Here is a 20,532-nt window from a genome sequence, read left to right on the forward strand (position 1 = left end):
ATTCGGTTATGTTGGATAATAAAAAAGTTAGGTACTTTAACAACTTAACATGTTCTTCGTCAATACACGGTGTTTCTAAATATATACGACAAACTTTAAGGGTTAATTCTGCATGAAAAAATAATGACAGTTTGCTTTATAAACGTATGTTTGCAAATGTTTCGGTTCCGAGATACGGGATGTTGAATTTTTTCTTACAAACTGACGATTTATTTACTGCTCTAAAACCAGTTAAGATATGCAAATGAAATTTGGTAGGTTTTAAGAGATAGTTATTGCCGATTGTTTGACATAAAATTAATAATATGATCGGTGATATTACCCGTATGCGCGCTAATGGTGAATACAAAATTCTTAATTTTATGTAAAAAAATCGGCAATAACTATCTCTTAAAACCTACCAAATTTCATTTGCATATCTTAACTGGGTTTAGAGCAGTAAATAAATCGTCAGTTTGTAAGAAAAAATTCAGCATCCCGTATCTCGGAAACGAAACATTGCAAACATACGTTTATAAAGCAAACTGTCATTATTTTTTCATGCAGAATTAACCCTTAAAGTTTGTCGCACTTATTTATCAACACCGTGTATTGATGAAGAACATGTTTAGTTGTTAAAGTACCTAACTTTTTTATTATCCAACATAAACGAATGAATCAAAAAAGAGAATATGTATTAAGAATACCTGAAGCTGTAGTTGGGTTTTAATTTCAGTATTTTATAAATGCTAGAATATTCCATAGGGTGATGCGAAATTTGAGAAAAAAACACAGTTTGATTTGTACCCCCTACAATAAAAATTTACCTGTTTGGCAACAATATCATTACAGCGATATTTTTAAAGAATCAGGCTATAAAATATTAAAAAAAATCACTTAAATCGGCAAACAGGTTTAGGAAATACGAGACATCAAAAATTACTAAATTTTTAAGTGGACCAATTTCTATGCACGTAAGTTTAGCTACAATTTGTTCCTATAGGTATTACCTGTCGAAAAAACGCTTCAGTACCCTGGCTGTTGAAGTGTAACGAACAGGATATATTTTTGCCTTACTACCCTGGCCTTTCAATATTTTCTGGTTGGTATGCTAATTTTACTTGAGTGGTTATTTTAATGGATCTTTATTTATTTTCATAGGATACAAGTAAGGAGAATATGGATTTAAATCAAAAGCATCACTCAGTTTAACGTATACGGGATTAATAAAAACGCAAAAGAGATAATAACAATAATTTATTTAAGAAACCTTTGAAATGACGTGAAAAATGGAAGTATTAATTATATTAATTGATCTGATTTTATATGAATAACATACATTATAAGTACCTATACATTCAATTTAATTACCTTCATTAATATTTATCTATGAACATTTCTATATTTGATATTACATTCGTGAATATTTAGAGTTTACAGCTGTAAAAGCACAATGACTGATAAATTATATTATTAATACTTTCAGAGTCTGACTAAAAAATCAATTTTGTTCAATCAATAATATACCAACGTATTCAATTTTACCTATACCAAAGTACCTATAACGAGGTAAAATGTTTTACCTCTTAAAATTTTTTTACGTCTTCAAATTTTTTAACTTGAAATTCTTTTACTTTGGTGGTCTGATAAGTACTTAGCCTCTCCGCCCTATGGCGTCACTATCGCAAGAGACATAATATACACTAAGCATCAAAATTAACGCCCCACCTTAAAAATGGGACATCTTTGATCTCTCGTATTTCCTAAACCTGTTGTCCGATTTTAGTGATTTTTTTAATATGTTATAGCTGTATTCTTCAAGAATATCGATGCAATAATATTGTTGCTAAACAAATAAGTGTCATTGTATACCGGGTGTAACAATGATAGTGTGTTTTTTCCTCAAAGTTTGGAACACCCTGTGGATTATTCTAGCGTATATAAAATATTGAAATTAAAACTCAACCAGCCTTATGCTTTCTTAACATCTTGCTTTTTGATTCATTTGCTTATGTTGGATAATAAAAAACTTAGTACTTTAACAACTAGCAACGTTCTTCATCAATACAGGGTGTTTCTAAACAAGTGCGACAAACTTTAAGGGGTAATTCTGCATGAAAAAATAATGGCCGTTTGTTTTATAAACATATGTCCGCAAATGCTTCGTTTCCGAGATACGGGATGTTGAATTTTTTCTTACAAACTGACGGTTTATTTATTGCTCTAAAACCGGTTAAGAAATGCAAATGAAATTTAGTAAGTTTTAAGAGGTAGTTATTGCGCATTTTTTGGCACACAATTAAGAATTTTATATTCACCATTGGCGTGCATACGGGTAATATGACCCGAATGCACGCCAATGGTGAATATAAAATTCTTAATTGTATGTCAATAAATGCGCAATAACTTCTTCTTCAGTGCCTTATCCGGTCCTGATGTTGGCGATCATCAAGGCTATCATTGTTTTGTTGTCTGCTCTGCGAAACAGCTCCGCTCGGAGGTTTTTCAACCACGAGATACGACGGCGTCCCGGTCCTCTCCTGCCAAATACTTTGCCCTGCATGACGAGTTGAAGAACTCGATATTTTTCTTCGTTCCGCATCACGTGGCGCAATAACTACCTCTTAAAATTTACTAAATTTCATTTGGATATCTCAACCGGTTTTAGAGCAATAAATAAATCGTCAGTTTGTAAAAAAATTCAACATCCCGTATCTCGGAAACGAAGCATTTGCGGACATATGTTTATAAAACAAACGGCCATTATTTTTCATGCAGAATTACCCCTTAAAGTTTGAAGAAAACTTATTTAGAAATACTCTGTATTGATGAAGAACGTTGCTAGTTGTTAAAGTACCTAACTTTTTTATTATTCAATATAAGCGAATGAATCAAAAAGCAAGATGTGAAAAAAGCCTAAGGCTACAGTTGAGTTCTAATTTCAATATTTTATATACGCTAGAATATTTCACAGGGCGCGCCCGGGCGTTCCAAACTTTGAGGCAAAAACACACTATTATTGTTACACCCGGTATACAATGACACTTATCTGTTTAGCAACAATATTATTACATCGATATTCTTGAAGAATAAAGCTATAACATATTAAAAAAATCACTAAAATCGGACAACAAGTTTACGAAATACGAGAGATCCAAAATGTTCCATTTTTAAGGTGGTGCGTTAATTTTCATGCTTAGTGTATTATCGTATAATATGTTCTTGTACACGATCTATGTCAAAACCCCAGCCAAGTCAGTTTTGTTTTGCGATATTGTTTTAGAAATTGCGCAGTGAATTCAAAGAGCGCTTGAATGCTGTGTACGGTGACTGTTCACCTTTGAAGGCGATCAACAAAAATTGAGTTAACAGGTTTCAACGCAATCCAGGTCAATTTTTGATGTCACGCGCAGGTACCACGAAAACGGCTACCACGGAAGATAAGGTGAAAGAAATTCACGATCTCATATTGGTAGACCGCCGACTAAAGGACATAGCTGAAACAGTAGGTATCTCAAAAAGTCGCGTGTGTCATATTCTGCAGGAAATTTTGGGCATGAGAAAGCTGCCAGCGCGATGGGTGCCGCGTTTTCTCACGCCAACAAGCGCAACCATGAGACCACATCAGAGCAATGTCTGCGGTTGTTTAAGCGTAATCCAAAGGAGTTGCTTTATAACCGTAGACGAAACCGGCTTTATCTAACTGCCTCACGAACTACCTGGGCCCATTAATCCCAAGTACCTGCTGCCCCATCGCCGAGAAAGTTGGGGATTAAGTCTTAATGACCGGAAATTCCAAATTTGATTATAGTTGAAAGTAAGAATATAAATATTTTCAGTTATTCACTTCAGTTGCAAGTATTACGGTATAGTGCCCGGTTTTGTCCGTTAGTGTTTAACTTTTAAATGGCGAATCCAACGACTACGTTTACTCAAAGGGGAGAACTGCTATTAATTATTAATGAATATAAATATTCAAAGGCCCATGTCTCCAAAGATGGAAAAGTTAGATGGCGATGCATCAAAAAAAGGTGTCAACAAAAAGTGTGATGAAACGTGATGAAAGTGTGATGAAAAGGTGATGAAACGTTATTCTTGAAAAAGCATCGGTGGAGCATAATTATGCTCCAGATATCCACGTTGACCGGCAAATTTTTAGTAATTCTACAAAGAGGAAAGCTGTAGAAGATATATGTGAAAGACCTTTAAATATTGTCCACACGGAATTGAGGAAGGAAAATTTCAGCAATTTACCGCTGACGACGAAAGATATTTCTTGCGTTCGAAGAAATATCTACGCTGCATGACGAAAATCCACACCATCATTGCCCAAGTCACAGGAAGAAGTTCTACAAGTGTTAGTGAACTTAAATTTAAAAACAAATACAGGTGAAAACTTTTTATTATCTACGAAAAATAATTCCGCAATTTTTAGTTGTTTCACAAATTTTTACTTTTTGTGTAATGTAGATTCTTTGTGTATAGATGGAACTTTTCAATACTGCTCTAAATATTTTTGTCAGATGTTTACTATGCATGGCTACAAAAATGGTTTTTATGTTTCTCTAGTATTTTGTTTGTTACCAAATAAATCACAGCAATCGTACAAAAGTACTTTTGATACATTAATAACAATATGTACAGATTTGAATTTAAATTTCAAACCGAAGCGAATAATTTCTGATTTTGAAATAGCAATTCAAAATGCAGCCAAGTTAGTGTGGCCCGACATTATTATTTTTTGTTGCAAATTTCATTTAACACAAAATTGGTACCGAAAGATTCAAAATTTAGATTTGTCCTCGGAATATAAAAATCAAACTGTCATTGGAAAATATTTACACCTTTTTTCTGATGAACTTTTTAATATTATGCCAGAGGATGACAGAGTTTTGCAATTTTGTGATTACCTAGTTGATAATTATTTAACGGAAGATTCAACATTTCCACCTTACATGTGAGCTTCAAATTCATCATCTCTTATATTTACTACAAACGCATGTGAATCATTTCACTCGAAATTTAACGAATGTTTTTATAAATCACATCTGACATATTTAAATTTACAGACATTTTGTTAAATTTTCAAGCAGAAGTATATGTGAAAATTAGAACTGCACATAGATTCGAAAAATAAAATTAATAAAACGGCAAAAAGAAAAGTTGATTTTATTGAAAATAGGCTAAATGAATATTACGTTAATCAAAATATTACTAAATTAGACTTCATTAAGTCAGTTTGCAATTATTATGCAGCTAACTTTTAAAATCTAAAATATAGTGTTCACTCTTACTTATTTTAATCACTAATCAGACATTAGAATTAAGCATTATTGTTTAACTGTAGTTTTTGTTATTGTATATAAGTTAATGTAGATTTATAAATAAACTTTATTCGATTATATTGTTATAGTTTAATTATTTAATCATTTAAAATTTTCGCTCATGCTTTGGGAATTGGGTTCCTTTTTGAATACAGTAAAGTAAAATAAAAACTATATATGTTCACAAAAATATTATCTAAGTGCCTAGGTAGCATGGGACAGTTCGTAGTCGCTTTTAATTCTACTATAAAACTGAACTCATTAAAATCTAGCTAGTGTGGGGGAGTTCGTAGTCGCTCGACGAAACATGGCTCTACCGGTAGTCACTAGAGACCAAGGAATAGTCCATACAGTGAACCTCACCCCGCGAACGTGCTCGAAAAATGCTAAGATTGTCCTATCGGTATGTGTATCCTGGGATTAACAATGTGTGATTTATATCAACTTCTTGGAAAAAGGCAAAACGGTCACAGGGCTTTAATACGCCGCCGCATTATTGGGCCGATTCGACACCGAATTGCAGAAAAAACAGCCCTGATTGGGAAGAAAAAAGTACTCTTCCACCATGACAACGCCCCGGCTCACACCTCCACCATCGCCATGGCCAAACTGGTCGAATGTGGCTACGACCTTCTATCTCATCCACCGTATTCTCCAGATTCGGCACTGTATGACTTCCTTTTGTTTCCAAACTTGAAAAAGGAACTCGACGGGCAGAAATATATGTCGAATGCGTAGTTTATCACCGCTATGGAAGCCAGTTTTGAAGACCTCAAGAAAACGTCTTTTTCAGACGGGTTAACGAAGTCGATGCAATGCTGCGTCAAGTATCTTCAGCTAAAAGGAGACTACGTTCAGAACTAAATCACCACTTTTCCAAAATTTTCGTTTGTCTTTCGGAGGCTAAGTACAATGCGCCAAAACAAACGACACTGAAAAACTAAAGCTTTATTAAACATGAAAAATTAAATAACAACATTTCAAATAATGCGAATTTTAAGTTTTACTTTTATACAAAATGTGTTCAAAGTGCTCGCCATTGCGTTCCAAGCAGTACTCATAACGCTTAAGATTGCTTAGCATGTTATTAAAAATAGGCTGCTGCATTCTTCTGAAAAAGGTCAAAATTTTTTCACGGAGTTCATCAACAGTTGCCGGTGGGTTTTCTGTAAAAACGGCTTCTTTCAGCATACCCCATACGTAAGCATTAAGAGTTGTTAGATCAGGTGAATAGTCCTGTGGCCAGGGGGGTACAACGACCTCCTTAATTCAGATGGACTTACCCAAGTTTTTTTATGTATTTTGACCCGTAGAACACGAATTTCTTGGGTAACAGTTGATCCGGATGTCGATAAGTTTGTTATAAACAAAGAACTTGAGGAATTACATAACGGCGATTTTTCGCAAGACAAAACATTTTTTTTGTATTTTTTGGGTGATTCTCAGCAAAAAATGGTCTTACAAGTTTTTTCGTAAGATGCATAGTTTTAGAGATAAACGCGGTTGAACTTTCAAAAAATCGAAAAAGTGCAATTTTTGAACCCAAATAACTTTTGATTAAAAAATAAAATAGCAATTCTGCTTACTGAATTTGAGAGTTCAAGTCAAATTCTATCGGTTTTGATTATTTGCATTGCTAAAAATTAAGTTTTTATTTGTTAAACAAAGCCATAAACACATAGTGTTTCCCGTGCCCAATGCATGCGTTTTAATGTAGGTACGTAATCTACGTCTACGTAGAAAAAATGGTCTGTATGCGCGCCTACTCGTTCGATTTCAAATGGGAAATGCACTGAAAACATCATTCAATCACTATGTGTTTATATCTTTGTTTAACAATAAAAAAAAATTAATTTCTAGCAATGAAAGTAATCAAAACCGATTGAATTTGACTTGAACTTTCAAATGCGGTAAGCAAAATTGCTATTTTATTTTTCAATCAAAAGTTATTCGGGTTCAAAAATTGTAATTTTTCAATTTTTTGAAAGTTCAACCGCATTTATGTCGAAAACTATGCATCCTACGAAAAGACTTGTAAATAAAAACATTTTTTGCTTAGAATGACCCAAAAAATACAAAACAATGTTTTGTTTTGCGAAAAATCGCTGTTATGCGATTCCTCAACTTCTTGGTTTATAACAATCTTATCGACATCCGGATCGACTGTTACCCAAAAAATTCGTGTTCTACGGGTCAAAATACATAAAAAAAACTTGGGTAAGTTCATCTGAATTAAGGAGGCCGTTGTACCCCCACTCGCAACAGGACTAGAATGAGAAGGGTAAGGAAAATTCGTGTTACGGGAAATTAAGCGGACTTCAAAATTTTCTCGAATCAGATCTAAGGATGCTCTCGTGGTATGACTAGTAGCCCCATCCTGTTGGAACCACTGGGTATTCAACTGTATGTTTCTGGCACGACAGAATTGTCTGAGATCAATAAAAAAGGTGTCAAAATTTGTTCTCTATATCGCACTTGATTTAGTGTAACGGGTCTTCTACGCTCGTCTTCCACGAAGTACGGGTCCAATAATCCATTACCTGACACTGCGCACCAAATCGTTACACGGTCACTATGAAGAGGTTTCTCTACGATGATCTCTGGTCGTTCAAAACCAAGAAAACGATTTGTCTGTCGATTGATAAATCCATTCAGATGGATGTGACATTCGTCTGTAAACCACACAGAAAAAAAAAACGGGTTGTTCATAAACCATTGCCAAGACTGAAGCACAATAAACAACTCTTGATTTCTTGTCTTGTCTTGTCAAGTGTTGCCCAATCTGTATTTTATATGGAAAACCACCAATCTTCTTAAACATTCTTTGGGTAGACGTTTCACTCAAATTCATTTTTAGTCTATCGATTGATAAATCCATTCAGATGGATGTGACATTCGTCTGTAAACCACACAGAAAAAAAAAGGGGTTGTTCATAAACCATTGCCAAGACTGAAGTACAATAAACAACTCTTCATTTCTTGTTTTGTCTTGTCAAGTGTTGCCCAATCTGTATTTTATAGGGAAAACCACCAATCTTCTTAAACATTCTTCGGGTAAACGTTTCACTCAAATTCATTTTTAGAGATGTTCTGCGGAGACTTCTTTTTGGTGATCCTAACACCTGTTGAAATAGCCTTCCTTGATTCGCATTTGTTGTCACGGTAACTGGACGACCAGTACAGCTTTTGCGTTGAGTTAGAACTCTTCCTGTTCGTCGAAATTTTGCAACGACTCGAAAAGTTCTTATTAGTCGGTGCAGGCTTCTGAAACTCTTCCCTAAAGCGATTGGCAACCATTAACAAACTAGGTCCATTTGATCGTCCATTCCCGTATGAGAGGAAATAATACTCAATAATAAATATTTTTTCTTGCGTTGTAAGCACCATTTCGAATCTTTTTGACAGTTTGTTAGAATAAACAATGTTTAAAAATACCATGACAACTATTGTCACTTGTTTCATACAATGACGCGATTATATTTCACAGGCTTCCTGATTTCAGTGTCCTTTGTTTTGGCGCATACCGTACTTATCGGACCGCCCTGGCAATTTTTGAAATTCTTTTAATTTTTGCAATTTTTTAACTTTTTGAAATTTTTTACTTCTTGAAATTTTTTTACTTATTAAAATTTTTTTGGTTAATTTTTTTTTACATTTTGATTTTTTTTACATTTTGAATATTTTTTTGACGGTAATTTTTAGTGTCGGTAATAAGTAGTCAGTGTCGATTGCTATTAAAATAAGCTATCAAAGTATATACCAAAGTATTCAATTAGCGACCTATAACCAAGTAAAATTTTTTATCTCTTGATTTTTTTTTTACTTTTTGAAATTTTTTTACGTCTTTAATTTTTTAACTTAATTAACTTTTAATTTTTTATTGTAGTAGTTATGTTATGAAATAAGAAATTTATGACTATGAATCTGCAATCAATCACAAACAAGTCTGGCTAATTGGTTCTGCCAAAGCCATTTTTCAGAAAAAAAAATTTAACTTGAAATTTTTTTAAATTGTTGAATATTTTTCCATTTGAATTTTTTTACTTTTTGAAATTTTTTTAATTTTTAAAATTTTTTTACATTTTGAATTATTTTAACTTGAAATTTAGTGTCAACAATAAATGGTCAGTGTCGATAGCTATTCAAGTAAGCTGTAAACTCGAGCTAATAAAGCTTATATATCGATGTTAACTCAGATAGTAAATCAATGAGACGGGACTTCAGTTGAACGCGTTTGTGCAAATAGTAAGCATCCATTTAAAATAATTATTGTGTACGAAATACATAACCAAAGTTTTAGATCTGTCTGACCTTGGCAGTTTCAGATCTTTCTGTCAACCTGTACTCATGTATAAAATTATCCATAATTATATAAAATACCCATTATAAAAATATTTTTTTAAAAACATACAGCCAAAATATTTTTGTTTCAATATATCACTATGAAAATATTTACCTACATTTTGTGATTAAAAATATAATAATACTTTAATTTTACACGTCCGCAAAAAGTGACAGTTGTCCGAAACTTATCACCTACATCTGTTACTTTTTTATTCTTACGTATAAACGAAAATTGCATTTATATCACAACAACATAAAATTCTTTAAAAGTTTTATCACATACACTTTTTTGCCTCTTAGCCATCATATCTAACTATTAACCTTAATATCGATATCGGAAGTTGAAAGGGAAAGTATAATTTAAAAATATCAACTTAATTTAGAACATACCGTAACCGCCACCCTACTAGACACATAGAAACATTGAGCTATTACAGTTCTGGACCCTTCACTCGTTGCAATGTTTATTTTTATTTCTAGTGACGTTTAGAACGTCAGAAAATGCAAAGAAACTGAATATTAACAGAGAAAGTTGACAACTAATAGATCAGCCGTATTTAGCGCTTATAGTTGTCATTTTGTTGAAGTTGTAAAAGTTTTAAAGTATTGCAATATTCTTGGTGTTTGAATAAAGTTATTTTAAAGCAGAGTAACAATACTATTAATTAATGTAATTTTTGTAAGGAAAAACAATAAATTGTTTTGAATACTTTCTTGACAGAGATGAAAGTCACATCTGAGAACGGACCGGATTAGCCCATAAGTATAGCAATTAGGTATCTACCCATGCATCTAGTAGCGTGGAGTTTACTGTATATTAAAATCTGAAAATATTAAGATATCACAATACATCCTGCAGAAACAGTTTAGCCCACAAAAATTATTGATGAGATTGTTGTGAACCTTTTTTTATTGTTGCATCTGGATTTTTTATTAATAGGGAACTTGCATAAAATTTTAAATTCGAAATAATACTATAAATCACCACAGAACATAATTTAAAATATTATATCAAAGAAGTTGTTTTTGTCTTTCGTTTGGCTACGAAAAACGATTAAAATCAAGACAAATTTCAAATTACAGCAGTCTGTCCAAAACGCGCCCCATTGATCATGACGTCATAAAGTTAAAAATGTTCAAGGTCTGGATCTCGATATTTGACCCTTCGCTTCGTTATCGATCATTCGCATCTGTACACTAAACAGATACGAAGCGAATACGTTCGATAACGAAGCGAAGTGTCAAAAATCGAGGTCCTGTGCCATTAATTCATTCGGTTTGATATTCGTTTAGTTGTTAGTCATTTTATGGTGTATCTCAGTTTTATAAATATTTAGATAGTTGCTGTGAATTATATATTTCGTAATATTTGAGTGTTTTTGTGAAGACAATTTTTTTTAAAACGACCGGAGAGGGTATTTCTAGAAGAAGGGTAGTCTGATAACTTGCCCATTATGAACATAAAACTTTATTATTATGATTAGTAAGTATATTTTAATTTTATAGCAAAAACCTCACAACCTCCTTATCAACAAATAAAAGAGCATTTCTATTTTTTTCCGGCATTTTCTTGTCGAAGTCAATCAACCATTCCTAAACAGGATTGTTGTCATCCAAGCATTTTTATTAAAAGTGTATTTTACGGGAAATGATTTTACAGATTTAAAACACCTTGGACTTTTTGATTTTCCAATAATAAAAAGTGGAATTTATGGCTTCCATCAGAATTGGCACAACACATAATCATCAGTCTGTCCTTTGTTACTTTTCCGCCTACAGCTTTGTCCCCTGGGAAACAATAGGTGGCGTCTGGAGTTGCTCGATAATAAAGCGCAGTTTCATCACAATTGTACACGCACGCTGGTTCATAATTTGTAATTAATGAAGGTAACACATCTGTTATCCATGTGTTTGCGGTAGATACATCGTTTTTGGCGTTAGATACAGCGGTAGATACAACGTTTTCGTTATTGGCTTAATTTTGCATTAGCTCGCCAATCGTTGATAAAACTGTCTTAATTTTTGAAAAGTTTGCTCACCTGAGCTTGTGAAATTTCAAACTTTTTAGCAATTTCGGGTTGACTGCACTTAGATCGTTTCGCGTATTCAATTACCTTAATTTTTTCTTTTAAGGTAAGATCGATTCTTTTCGAATTCAATGTCATGAATTCGAAGAAGTCGCACTTCTTGCAAACAAGTAATCTCTGGTGGAATTCTAATTACTGGTGGAATTCTAATTCTAATTAATTAATTACCTTAATTTTTTCTTTTAAGGTAAGATCGATTCTTTTCGAATTTAATGTCATGAATTCGAAGAAGTCGCACTTCTTGCAAACAAGTAATCTCTGCTGGAATTCTAAAATCAACTGTTTCTAAGAACAGCCAAGTGGGTGGCAATATGTACCTATAGAAATTTGTAGACAAATGAAATTATTTTATGACCTTTTGAATTTTCTATGGGAAAGGAGCGTTTACTCATAACACAGTAATAAAGTGTTTATTAAGTACCTGACAAACCGTAATAATATTCAAAACAGCAGGCTTTCGAAGCTCTTACCGACACACCATTATACCAGGCAAATTTTAATTTTTAGGAAATTGTAGTAAAAATTTATTCGTTGACCTGAAAAAATTATTCTATTAAGCGGTATTAGTTTACTAAACAATATTTCAATAAACGGATAAATTTATTAAAGGGTAAATGGAAACGTTTCGGGACCTCGAATTTATATTCCATAAACCGGTACTCTAATAAGCGGGTTCGACTATATATGGAAATAAAATAACATGGGAGTTAACAATTACATTTGTTTACACAAAGTTTGAGCACCTTTAAATAAACTTTTAATTAAAATAACATAATACCAGGATCGTAATGCATCTTAATATTTTCAAAAATAATTCAAATAAAAAATTGTCATTTTTTAAAATGTTTTCGAATTTTAATTTTCGAGAACTATGAATTTCTAATTAATTAAACCACTATGAGAATAATTATGTTAAAAACTAAACAATAAACAAATGAAAATAAATATATGTGCAACCAAAATAACCCTTCACTCTAAACTACTTGTCAACTATAGATATGCACTGAGCTTGCACTTTCAAAAGATACAGTACAAGAAACTATAACAATTCTCATTTAGAATAGAATTTATAAAATTTCCATATTTGGGAGAAAATTTAAATCAATATAAAAACGAAGTAAACTTATTAGTATTGAATCGGTATTAGTGTTGAATTCGGTAATATTAAAACTACTTTTTCCTACATTCATACAAACAATAAAACTTTATTGATTCTTAATATTGTTCTGAAGCTATTTCTTGGTGGCATTTATGTAATTTACTATTCTAATTGGTAAATAAGCCACAATCTAAGTTGAAACATGATTTTATTGACGTTTTGACTTTCACTTCGGAGGTCGTTATCGCAATACAAAATATATAAATAAATTAAAACAAATTTTGTTTATATTGCTTGGTAAAAAAATTCTTCTAATAATTTAATTTAATCTGACTCGTTCATATTGACAATTTTTATACATTTTAAAGTAGACGACTTTAAAATGATATTGTCAATATTTATGGGACGTTCCTGGGACGATTTTATTGGAAGATAGTTCATTCGATTACATGAAATCAACTCAAAAATATCCGTCAGAAAAATCATAGCAAGTGATTTGTCTTGCATGTACATAGCATGTCATTTGAATCATAGCACGACATTTTATTTGTCGTTTATAAATAAGGAATTGTGAATATTTAATGGAATTGAACAGAACAACTTATAACGGGATCCAATAACATTCACAAGAAATAATACGAGGAAAATATCAATACCATATATTAAATAAAAGGACTATCCGAGACAACAATAGGGAATAAATTCAACATTTCAAAAACATTCAAAACGACAAATACATTGAGATCTATTTTATCTAAAACTAAACCTAATAATGAACAAGAAAGAACAAAGAATTATTTATAAAATACCTTGTGAATGCGAACATTTTTAGTTAGGTGGAACATCAATATCATTCAAAATTTGAATAAGTGAACATCAGTCTTATTTTAAAGATAGAGATCTAGATCTAGATTATAATATATTAAAAATAGAGAATTTGATAGATCTCAAATATGTCAACACGCATGGGATAACTAACATAGAGTTCAATGGAGAGATTCAAGTATAGTCCTGAAAGAAACAGATAGTAAAAAGAGAAAAATCAAAAAAGCGGCTCTAATTATGCTAAATGAAACCAATTGTGTCGCAAATTCCTCGGTAGAATGCAGTAGGATGTGGTTACCCATACTGAAAGAGGAAGTCAATAGAAAGAAAATACCACGATTAGTAAGTCAATAACATATCGAGTTAGTACATATTTTATATTTTAGTATTACTTATATATCTATTATTAATATTATTTATAATTTAAACTCCATATATTATATTAAAGTCAGAATTTGGTATTAGTTTTGAGAGTAAATTAAATGTAAGACCAAATACTTACGATGTCGGAATAGTATCACGAGGTTTTTCCTGGTTTTCCCTCGTGATTTACTATGGAATCTCTAACACGAGAATTTTACTGTCACCGTTGCATTTGGTTGTGTTTTTAAAGACAGATCACATGCTATGATATTTTTGTGACGGATATTCTTGGGTTGGGGTTGATTTCATGTAATCGAATGAACTATCTTTCAGTAAAGTCGTCCCAGGAACGCAACTCATAAATATTGGCAATATTATTTTAAAGTCCTCTGCTTTAAAATGTACAATATATGTCTGAATTGCTGATATAAATGAGTCAGATTAAAAAAATTATTAGAAGAATTTTTTACTAAGCAACAACATTTTTGTTTAATCTAGTAGTATTTTGTATTTTGACAACGACACCCGATGTGGGCGTCGAAACGTTAATAAAAATATTTTTTCAATTTAATTGTGGCTTATTTCCCATCTAAATAGTTAATTATAAAAATGACACAAGGAAGTAGCTTCAGAACAACATTAATACAGTGTTTTGTATGCTTGGATTGTGAGTTTTGCTGAAGGATTGAAATGCGTATTCCTTGACACAACACACCACAATTATAGAACGACTGAACTTCTCTCGTCTATATCAGTTAGCCCTAGGTTCATAATTTGCTCTGAATATAATATATTGAATAATAATAATGGGAGCAGTATACATCGCTGTCGCAGACCCTCTTTTAACTTTATGTCATCTGTTAAATAAATCCCAAGGTAACAAGTATTAGAGCCTTTAGAGAAGTAACAAATCAAGAAAATTTAAAATAATTCACTACGAAATACTGATATTAAAAATAGCAGAACTTGTACATTTGTACAAACTTTAGATTACGCTTTTTATTGGCAATTAAAAGATTTTTGGTTTTTGCATGAACGTAGAAAGTATGATGATACATTTTTCTCATGCAATTACTTTTTTGACTTCTTGCATACATTACTATAAAATATATAACCTTTAAAGACAATTATGAAACAATTTAATTAATAATACAACTGTCTTAAAACACAGGGAATATTAAAAGGACTTTACATTAATCTATAAGAAAATATTATAATTGCTTACACTGTAAATATACTTTTTGATGATTATGGACACGAAGCAACATGCTTTATAAATTTTATTTCAGACCCTTATATCTTGCTGACCACTTATCAACAGTGTGATTTCTTTTATTATTTACAATTCGTCAAAATTTATTGGCAAGTTACAACTTTAAAAAATATATTAAGAATTTTATCAGTTGAATATTATGTTTATATAGGATTAAGCCACAATTGACTGTAATAAATATTATTTTAAATAAAGATGAGCTGTTATAACCAAAAGTTGTTTGGCTATGGCATCCCTCGTCGCGAGAGAGGCAACCTATTTGTTTGGAAATAGTTCAGAATCAAGCAGTACACTTAAGCATTTGATTTTTGTAATATAATTCATTGAAAACCTTTTGTTGGCCAACTGCTTGAAGCGGATTAAGCCCAACTAGATGTAATTTCTATGCTCCGTTTTTTTTTCGCCGAATCTGTATGCCATTATATTTCGGCACTACCATACAAACTCATTCAACTAATATCGAAGATATAAAGGTCTGTGTAAAATTATCTTAATGATTAGAAGATATCAACATTTGAGTTAACAATTCCTTACAGTAAAAAATATAAATATCTACACAATTTTCATTGATTTAGTTTCGATTTATACAAATACGTTATGATGATTAATAAATAATGGATATAACAAAATAATAAGCGTTAGCGTGTAAGTTGTACTTAGCTATTAATCCCAGATAATAATAACATTTTATGAACATTGATTTAGAGGAGTAAAATACGTAGCCCAGTAAATGAATATGAAAACGGTGATACCGTGTAATTTTCAGTGTCGCCACCGAATTGCATGAAAATTTGCATTTAGATTAATCTTACCCTCCACTTACCTTAAAGTTGGATTTGTGCCGTTGGTTGCTTTTATTTGGGAGTGAAAGTGACCCCGTCTCGGGGGTGAAAAAGCATACGTTTAAAATATGTCTGGAAATGGATAAACTCACTAATACTAAGCAACTTTTGTTCCATAGAGTTTCTTAATTAAGACAATACTTTTTGAGTTATTTGCGAGTGAAAATGTTTACTTTTCAACAAAAAACATGTTTTCGGGCGGTTTAAAGTGTTAACGGTAACGATTAATTTTATTTGGGGTGCTAAATAGGAAGAGATTTTCACGATTTCTTTTATAAAAAAAGCCAACTTTATTTCGAGCTTAACTCGCTTAGGTTTGATGCTAGAACTTATAAAAATAGAAATAAAGCTTTTTTTAAACACATGAGTTTTCCCCGAAAAGTGCTTCATTTTTTGGATATTTAATGTTGAAATATTCGATTTGGAATTTGACGAATAAGAACGTAGGTTTCATGAGCTACAAATTTGCTTTTATTGGGTCTATAGACTATACCATTTTTCCGTTTTTTTATAAGCTACATGTTCACCAAGACATTGTTTTTCGATAAAATACTTACTTCTCGAGTTATTTGGAAAAAACGGCCTGAAATCGCGATTTTTTTTGTTGATAAATTAACATTTAACTCGCAAATAACTCGAAAAGTATCGACTTAGTTAAAAAATAAAAATTTTTCTTAGGGGAAAAACTTACTTTTACCGTGCAATAATATTTTATTTTTAGAGATAAAGTCTACTATGTAATTTAAATACTCAGCAGATGTTTTTTTCTTTGGTGTTCCGCTTTTCATTTTTTATTCTTGTGTTGAATTTGTCAAACTTAACCAAAACAAACAAAAATTTCTTCTTTTTTTGATGAATTCTTTCCAGTAACTTAACGTCACAGAACACTTATTTCACTTTTCTGTGCGGGGTTGCCACTACCTCCTGAGCGCGTCAAATAGAAGTTGGCATTTTCGATTTACGAAGTGAATTACAGAGTGTCAAACACGAAAACGACGAGATAGATATCCAACGTTTCGATTTCGGGTAGTTTCGACTTGGTCATTTCTGTTCGATTTGTTAAAAGTTACAGAATAGGGCTGAATAAGTGAAACAAATTTTTTTACAGTTTAGGACGGGTGTCGTCCGCTAGGTGGACAAATATAAGCGGGCAAGAAAATGTAAACATTTTTCACTTGTTTCCCTTGATAATTACATGAAATTTCGTATGAGTGGTTTAAAGTATAATTATCTCTTTTTATTATAGGTCGAGAAATAATCATTTTTTACTTATACGAGTATATTTTTAAATCCAAATTAGATTTGACCATATATGACCATATACTAATAATATATATTAGACAATTTGTGAATTGTCAAGTGACACGTGTTAGCAATGAATTTCCTGAATAAAATGTATGTCAAATGTGTAGTTGTAATCAGGCGTTATCAAAAAGCGCGTTAAGCGCTTGTCATGTGAACGTGGCCTATCTCTGATAACTAGCATTTTTACGGGCTGGCAACCCTAATTTGTGGGCATTTTTTCACAGGCAACCTTATATCATCGTATTAGAAAAAATAGGTTTAATTTGATATAAAAAACATGCATCTACGTCACGAACGAATTTTTTTTCAAAAATGAGTTACTCTTAATAAAATTAAAACTATTTGCGGCCACTTTTGACAGGCAACCTGTTATCAATTTCTTAAATTTATATAAAAATGTGATTTTAATTAACTAACTTATAAAAGTAGAGATTCTGCACTAAGATCTTAGACTATAAATAGTTATTATGAGCTATGGCTAGTTCCTCGAAAAAATGATCTGTTTTGGCCAAAGATTTTGAAGAAACTGTTATGAAGTGGTATTAGATTGTTCGTGACGCTAGTTATGTACAATTTTGCTCCTCTAAAACAATATTTAAGTTATTTATTTCGTTAAATATCGATATTTGGTCAAAATTCACACCTGTGCCAAATACGCAAATTACTAACTGCAATTGACCAAATTTAACTATTTAGCCACCATAATTATAAAAGATGGTTTCCTTACAAAGTACCGTGCTCAACGAAAGAAAGCTTACGGGAAAATTGTCACAAAAATTAAAATAAACAATGTCGTATTTAGATATTTTAATTAGCATCAGACACCTAACAGTGCACATATTCTAAAGGTGCCGGTGGTTTGATGGCGTCTATGCGCAGTATTATAATCGATGTATGAGAGAGAAAGTATTCGAAATGATGAAATAATAAAATAATTAAAAATTTGTGGTCAAACTGTCACAGGAGAATTTTATAAAATTCTCCTGCCACAGTGGCGGTTGCCAAACTTTTCTGATACGTGTAAAGGTAGGAAACTATCAACATAATGTAGATTTATCGGTTTCTATTGATAATTTCTCACCTTTACTATTTTCATCTCTTTTTATTGCACAACGTATTAGGTTTTCCGTTTTTTACGTTATTTTGCCGGTTATTAGCGCACTCTATAGACATTTTGACATTGAAATTTTAAAAATTCAGTTAAAACAATTTTACTAGTGTTGCTTCTTTTCCCAACAGCTTTAATTTCGTTTCAACGGCACAAGAGTAATTTAATCTGCAGCCATAGTGAAATAAATAGAAGAGCTTTGCTCTAAATAAAACTGAATAAAATCTACAACTAATAAAATATTTACATGGAACGAAACAACAATAAAAAAATAAAATTGAATAAACAACGACATTGGATCCAATGTACAATAAATTACTAACATCTTACTTGGAACCTTTGATCATGAGGTGCCGTATTTTCCGTTTTCGAAAAGTCCTTTTCGGAAGAAAGGTGAGAAGTTTATCAAGGCAACTTTGGTCACAGGCCCTCCGTAGGCCAATGGACACGATGGATGGTTTTTGCACGTATCTATTAATCTTCTTAAATATAACTCGAGCTGCCGTTTTCGAGACTGAGCTACTGCCTCTGTGTTCGAGAACAGAGTTTTAGAAGGAAAAGGGATGTTTGAGACCTACAAAAAAATTAAAAAATATAGATAAAATGGTAAATCTGGCAACATTGCAAGCATCAAATGTGAAATCTCTCTATTGCAGAATAGACAAAATCAAGTATCATGTAGTGGTTTAAATTTTATTTGTGGAATATTTAAAAATAAACGACATTTTTGAACGAACTTTGAAAGTGTATAAGGACTCTTCGCCTTAAATTAGTGCAGTAGAAAGATGGTTTGTTGAATTTAAGGTACTAGTACACTTTAGAAGACCAAAAATAAACATTTTTTCAAGATTTTTTTCTCAGAACCTTTATTAAAATTGAACAAAACTTTACATATTAATATTTAACTCTTAGAGAATAAAAAATATATCTTTGTTCATTAATGCACCTACACTAATATTGTAGAGGGCGCCAAAGTCGACTCGAAAAAAAGTAGTTACGATGGCGGACAGTTAATCTCAGAATTGGGATCTCTGAAACAAAAAAATCGTACGGCATTTGAAAAATGAAGGTTTCTTACGTGACAATTTATCACCGTTAGTGAAAAATTCCGCTAAAAAAGATTTTACGGGAATTTGAAAAATTTTTGTGAAAAGTCACAAAGTCACATTTATTTTTAATTTTTTAGTCAAATTGTGGTAAATTGTCAAGTAAGAAACCTTCCTCTTACAAATGCAGTACGATTTTTTTGTTTCAGATATCCCAATCCTGAGATTAACTTGTACGCCATCATTTTTCGAGGCCTCGACGTTTGCGCCCTCTACAATATTAGTGTACGTGCATAAATGAAAACAGATATATTTTTTGTACTCTCTAAGAGTTGTATATTGATATGTAAAAAGTTGTATGTTTATTTTTAATAAAGGTTCTGAGAAAAAAATTCTTGAAAAAAAATATTATTTTTGGTCTTCTAAAGTGTACTACTATCTTAAACGTAGTCGTACAAATCTTGCAGTCGATCCACTTCAAGGACGTTCAAAAACAGTAACAACACCAGAAATCGTAGAAAAAAGATATCGCATTGAAAAATCGTTGAGTTACTGAAAGAGATTTAGTAGAAACCCTAGTACCATCTCATTGGTTAGTGGTAAGCAATATCTTTACTGACGTACTGGTTTTCAGAAAGCTGTGTTCACAATGGATGTTGCATTCGCTAACAATGGAACAAAAACACATTCGAATATGACTTTCTCTGCAACATTCAGACCGTTTTTGAAAAAATAAAATGGATTTTGTGCGACGATTCATCACTATACATGAGACTTAAGACTATCACCAAAGACTATAGACGAGTAGAAGAGTACTGCCCTGTAAGTTTTCAGCATAGGATTTGTGTTCCCACTGAGTAGAAACTATGGCGGAATAACCACGTGAGAACGACTACGGAGCTTGCGCGATCTCCTCACCACCGCGGCCGCAAAATCC

General features: G+C 32.0%; 1 protein-coding gene across 3 annotated transcripts in view; it reads right to left on the reverse strand.

Moving 5' to 3' along the window:
* Positions 1 to 1,219: 1,219 nt before the first annotated feature.
* Positions 1,220 to 20,532, reverse strand: part of LOC126879789 (kinesin-like protein Klp98A) — a 193,770-nt gene continuing 174,457 nt past the window's right edge. For all 3 annotated transcript variants that reach the window (XM_050643048.1, XM_050643051.1, XM_050643049.1), the window contains one exon: positions 1,220 to 19,123. In XM_050643048.1, coding sequence (XP_050499005.1) covers positions 18,893 to 19,123 — 231 coding nt within the window. In that variant the 3' untranslated portion in view covers positions 1,220 to 18,892. The remainder of the gene's footprint in view (positions 19,124 to 20,532) is intronic.

Source organism: Diabrotica virgifera, chromosome 2, assembly GCF_917563875.1.
Source record: "Diabrotica virgifera virgifera chromosome 2, PGI_DIABVI_V3a".
NCBI classification, from domain to species: domain Eukaryota; kingdom Metazoa; phylum Arthropoda; class Insecta; order Coleoptera; family Chrysomelidae; genus Diabrotica; species Diabrotica virgifera.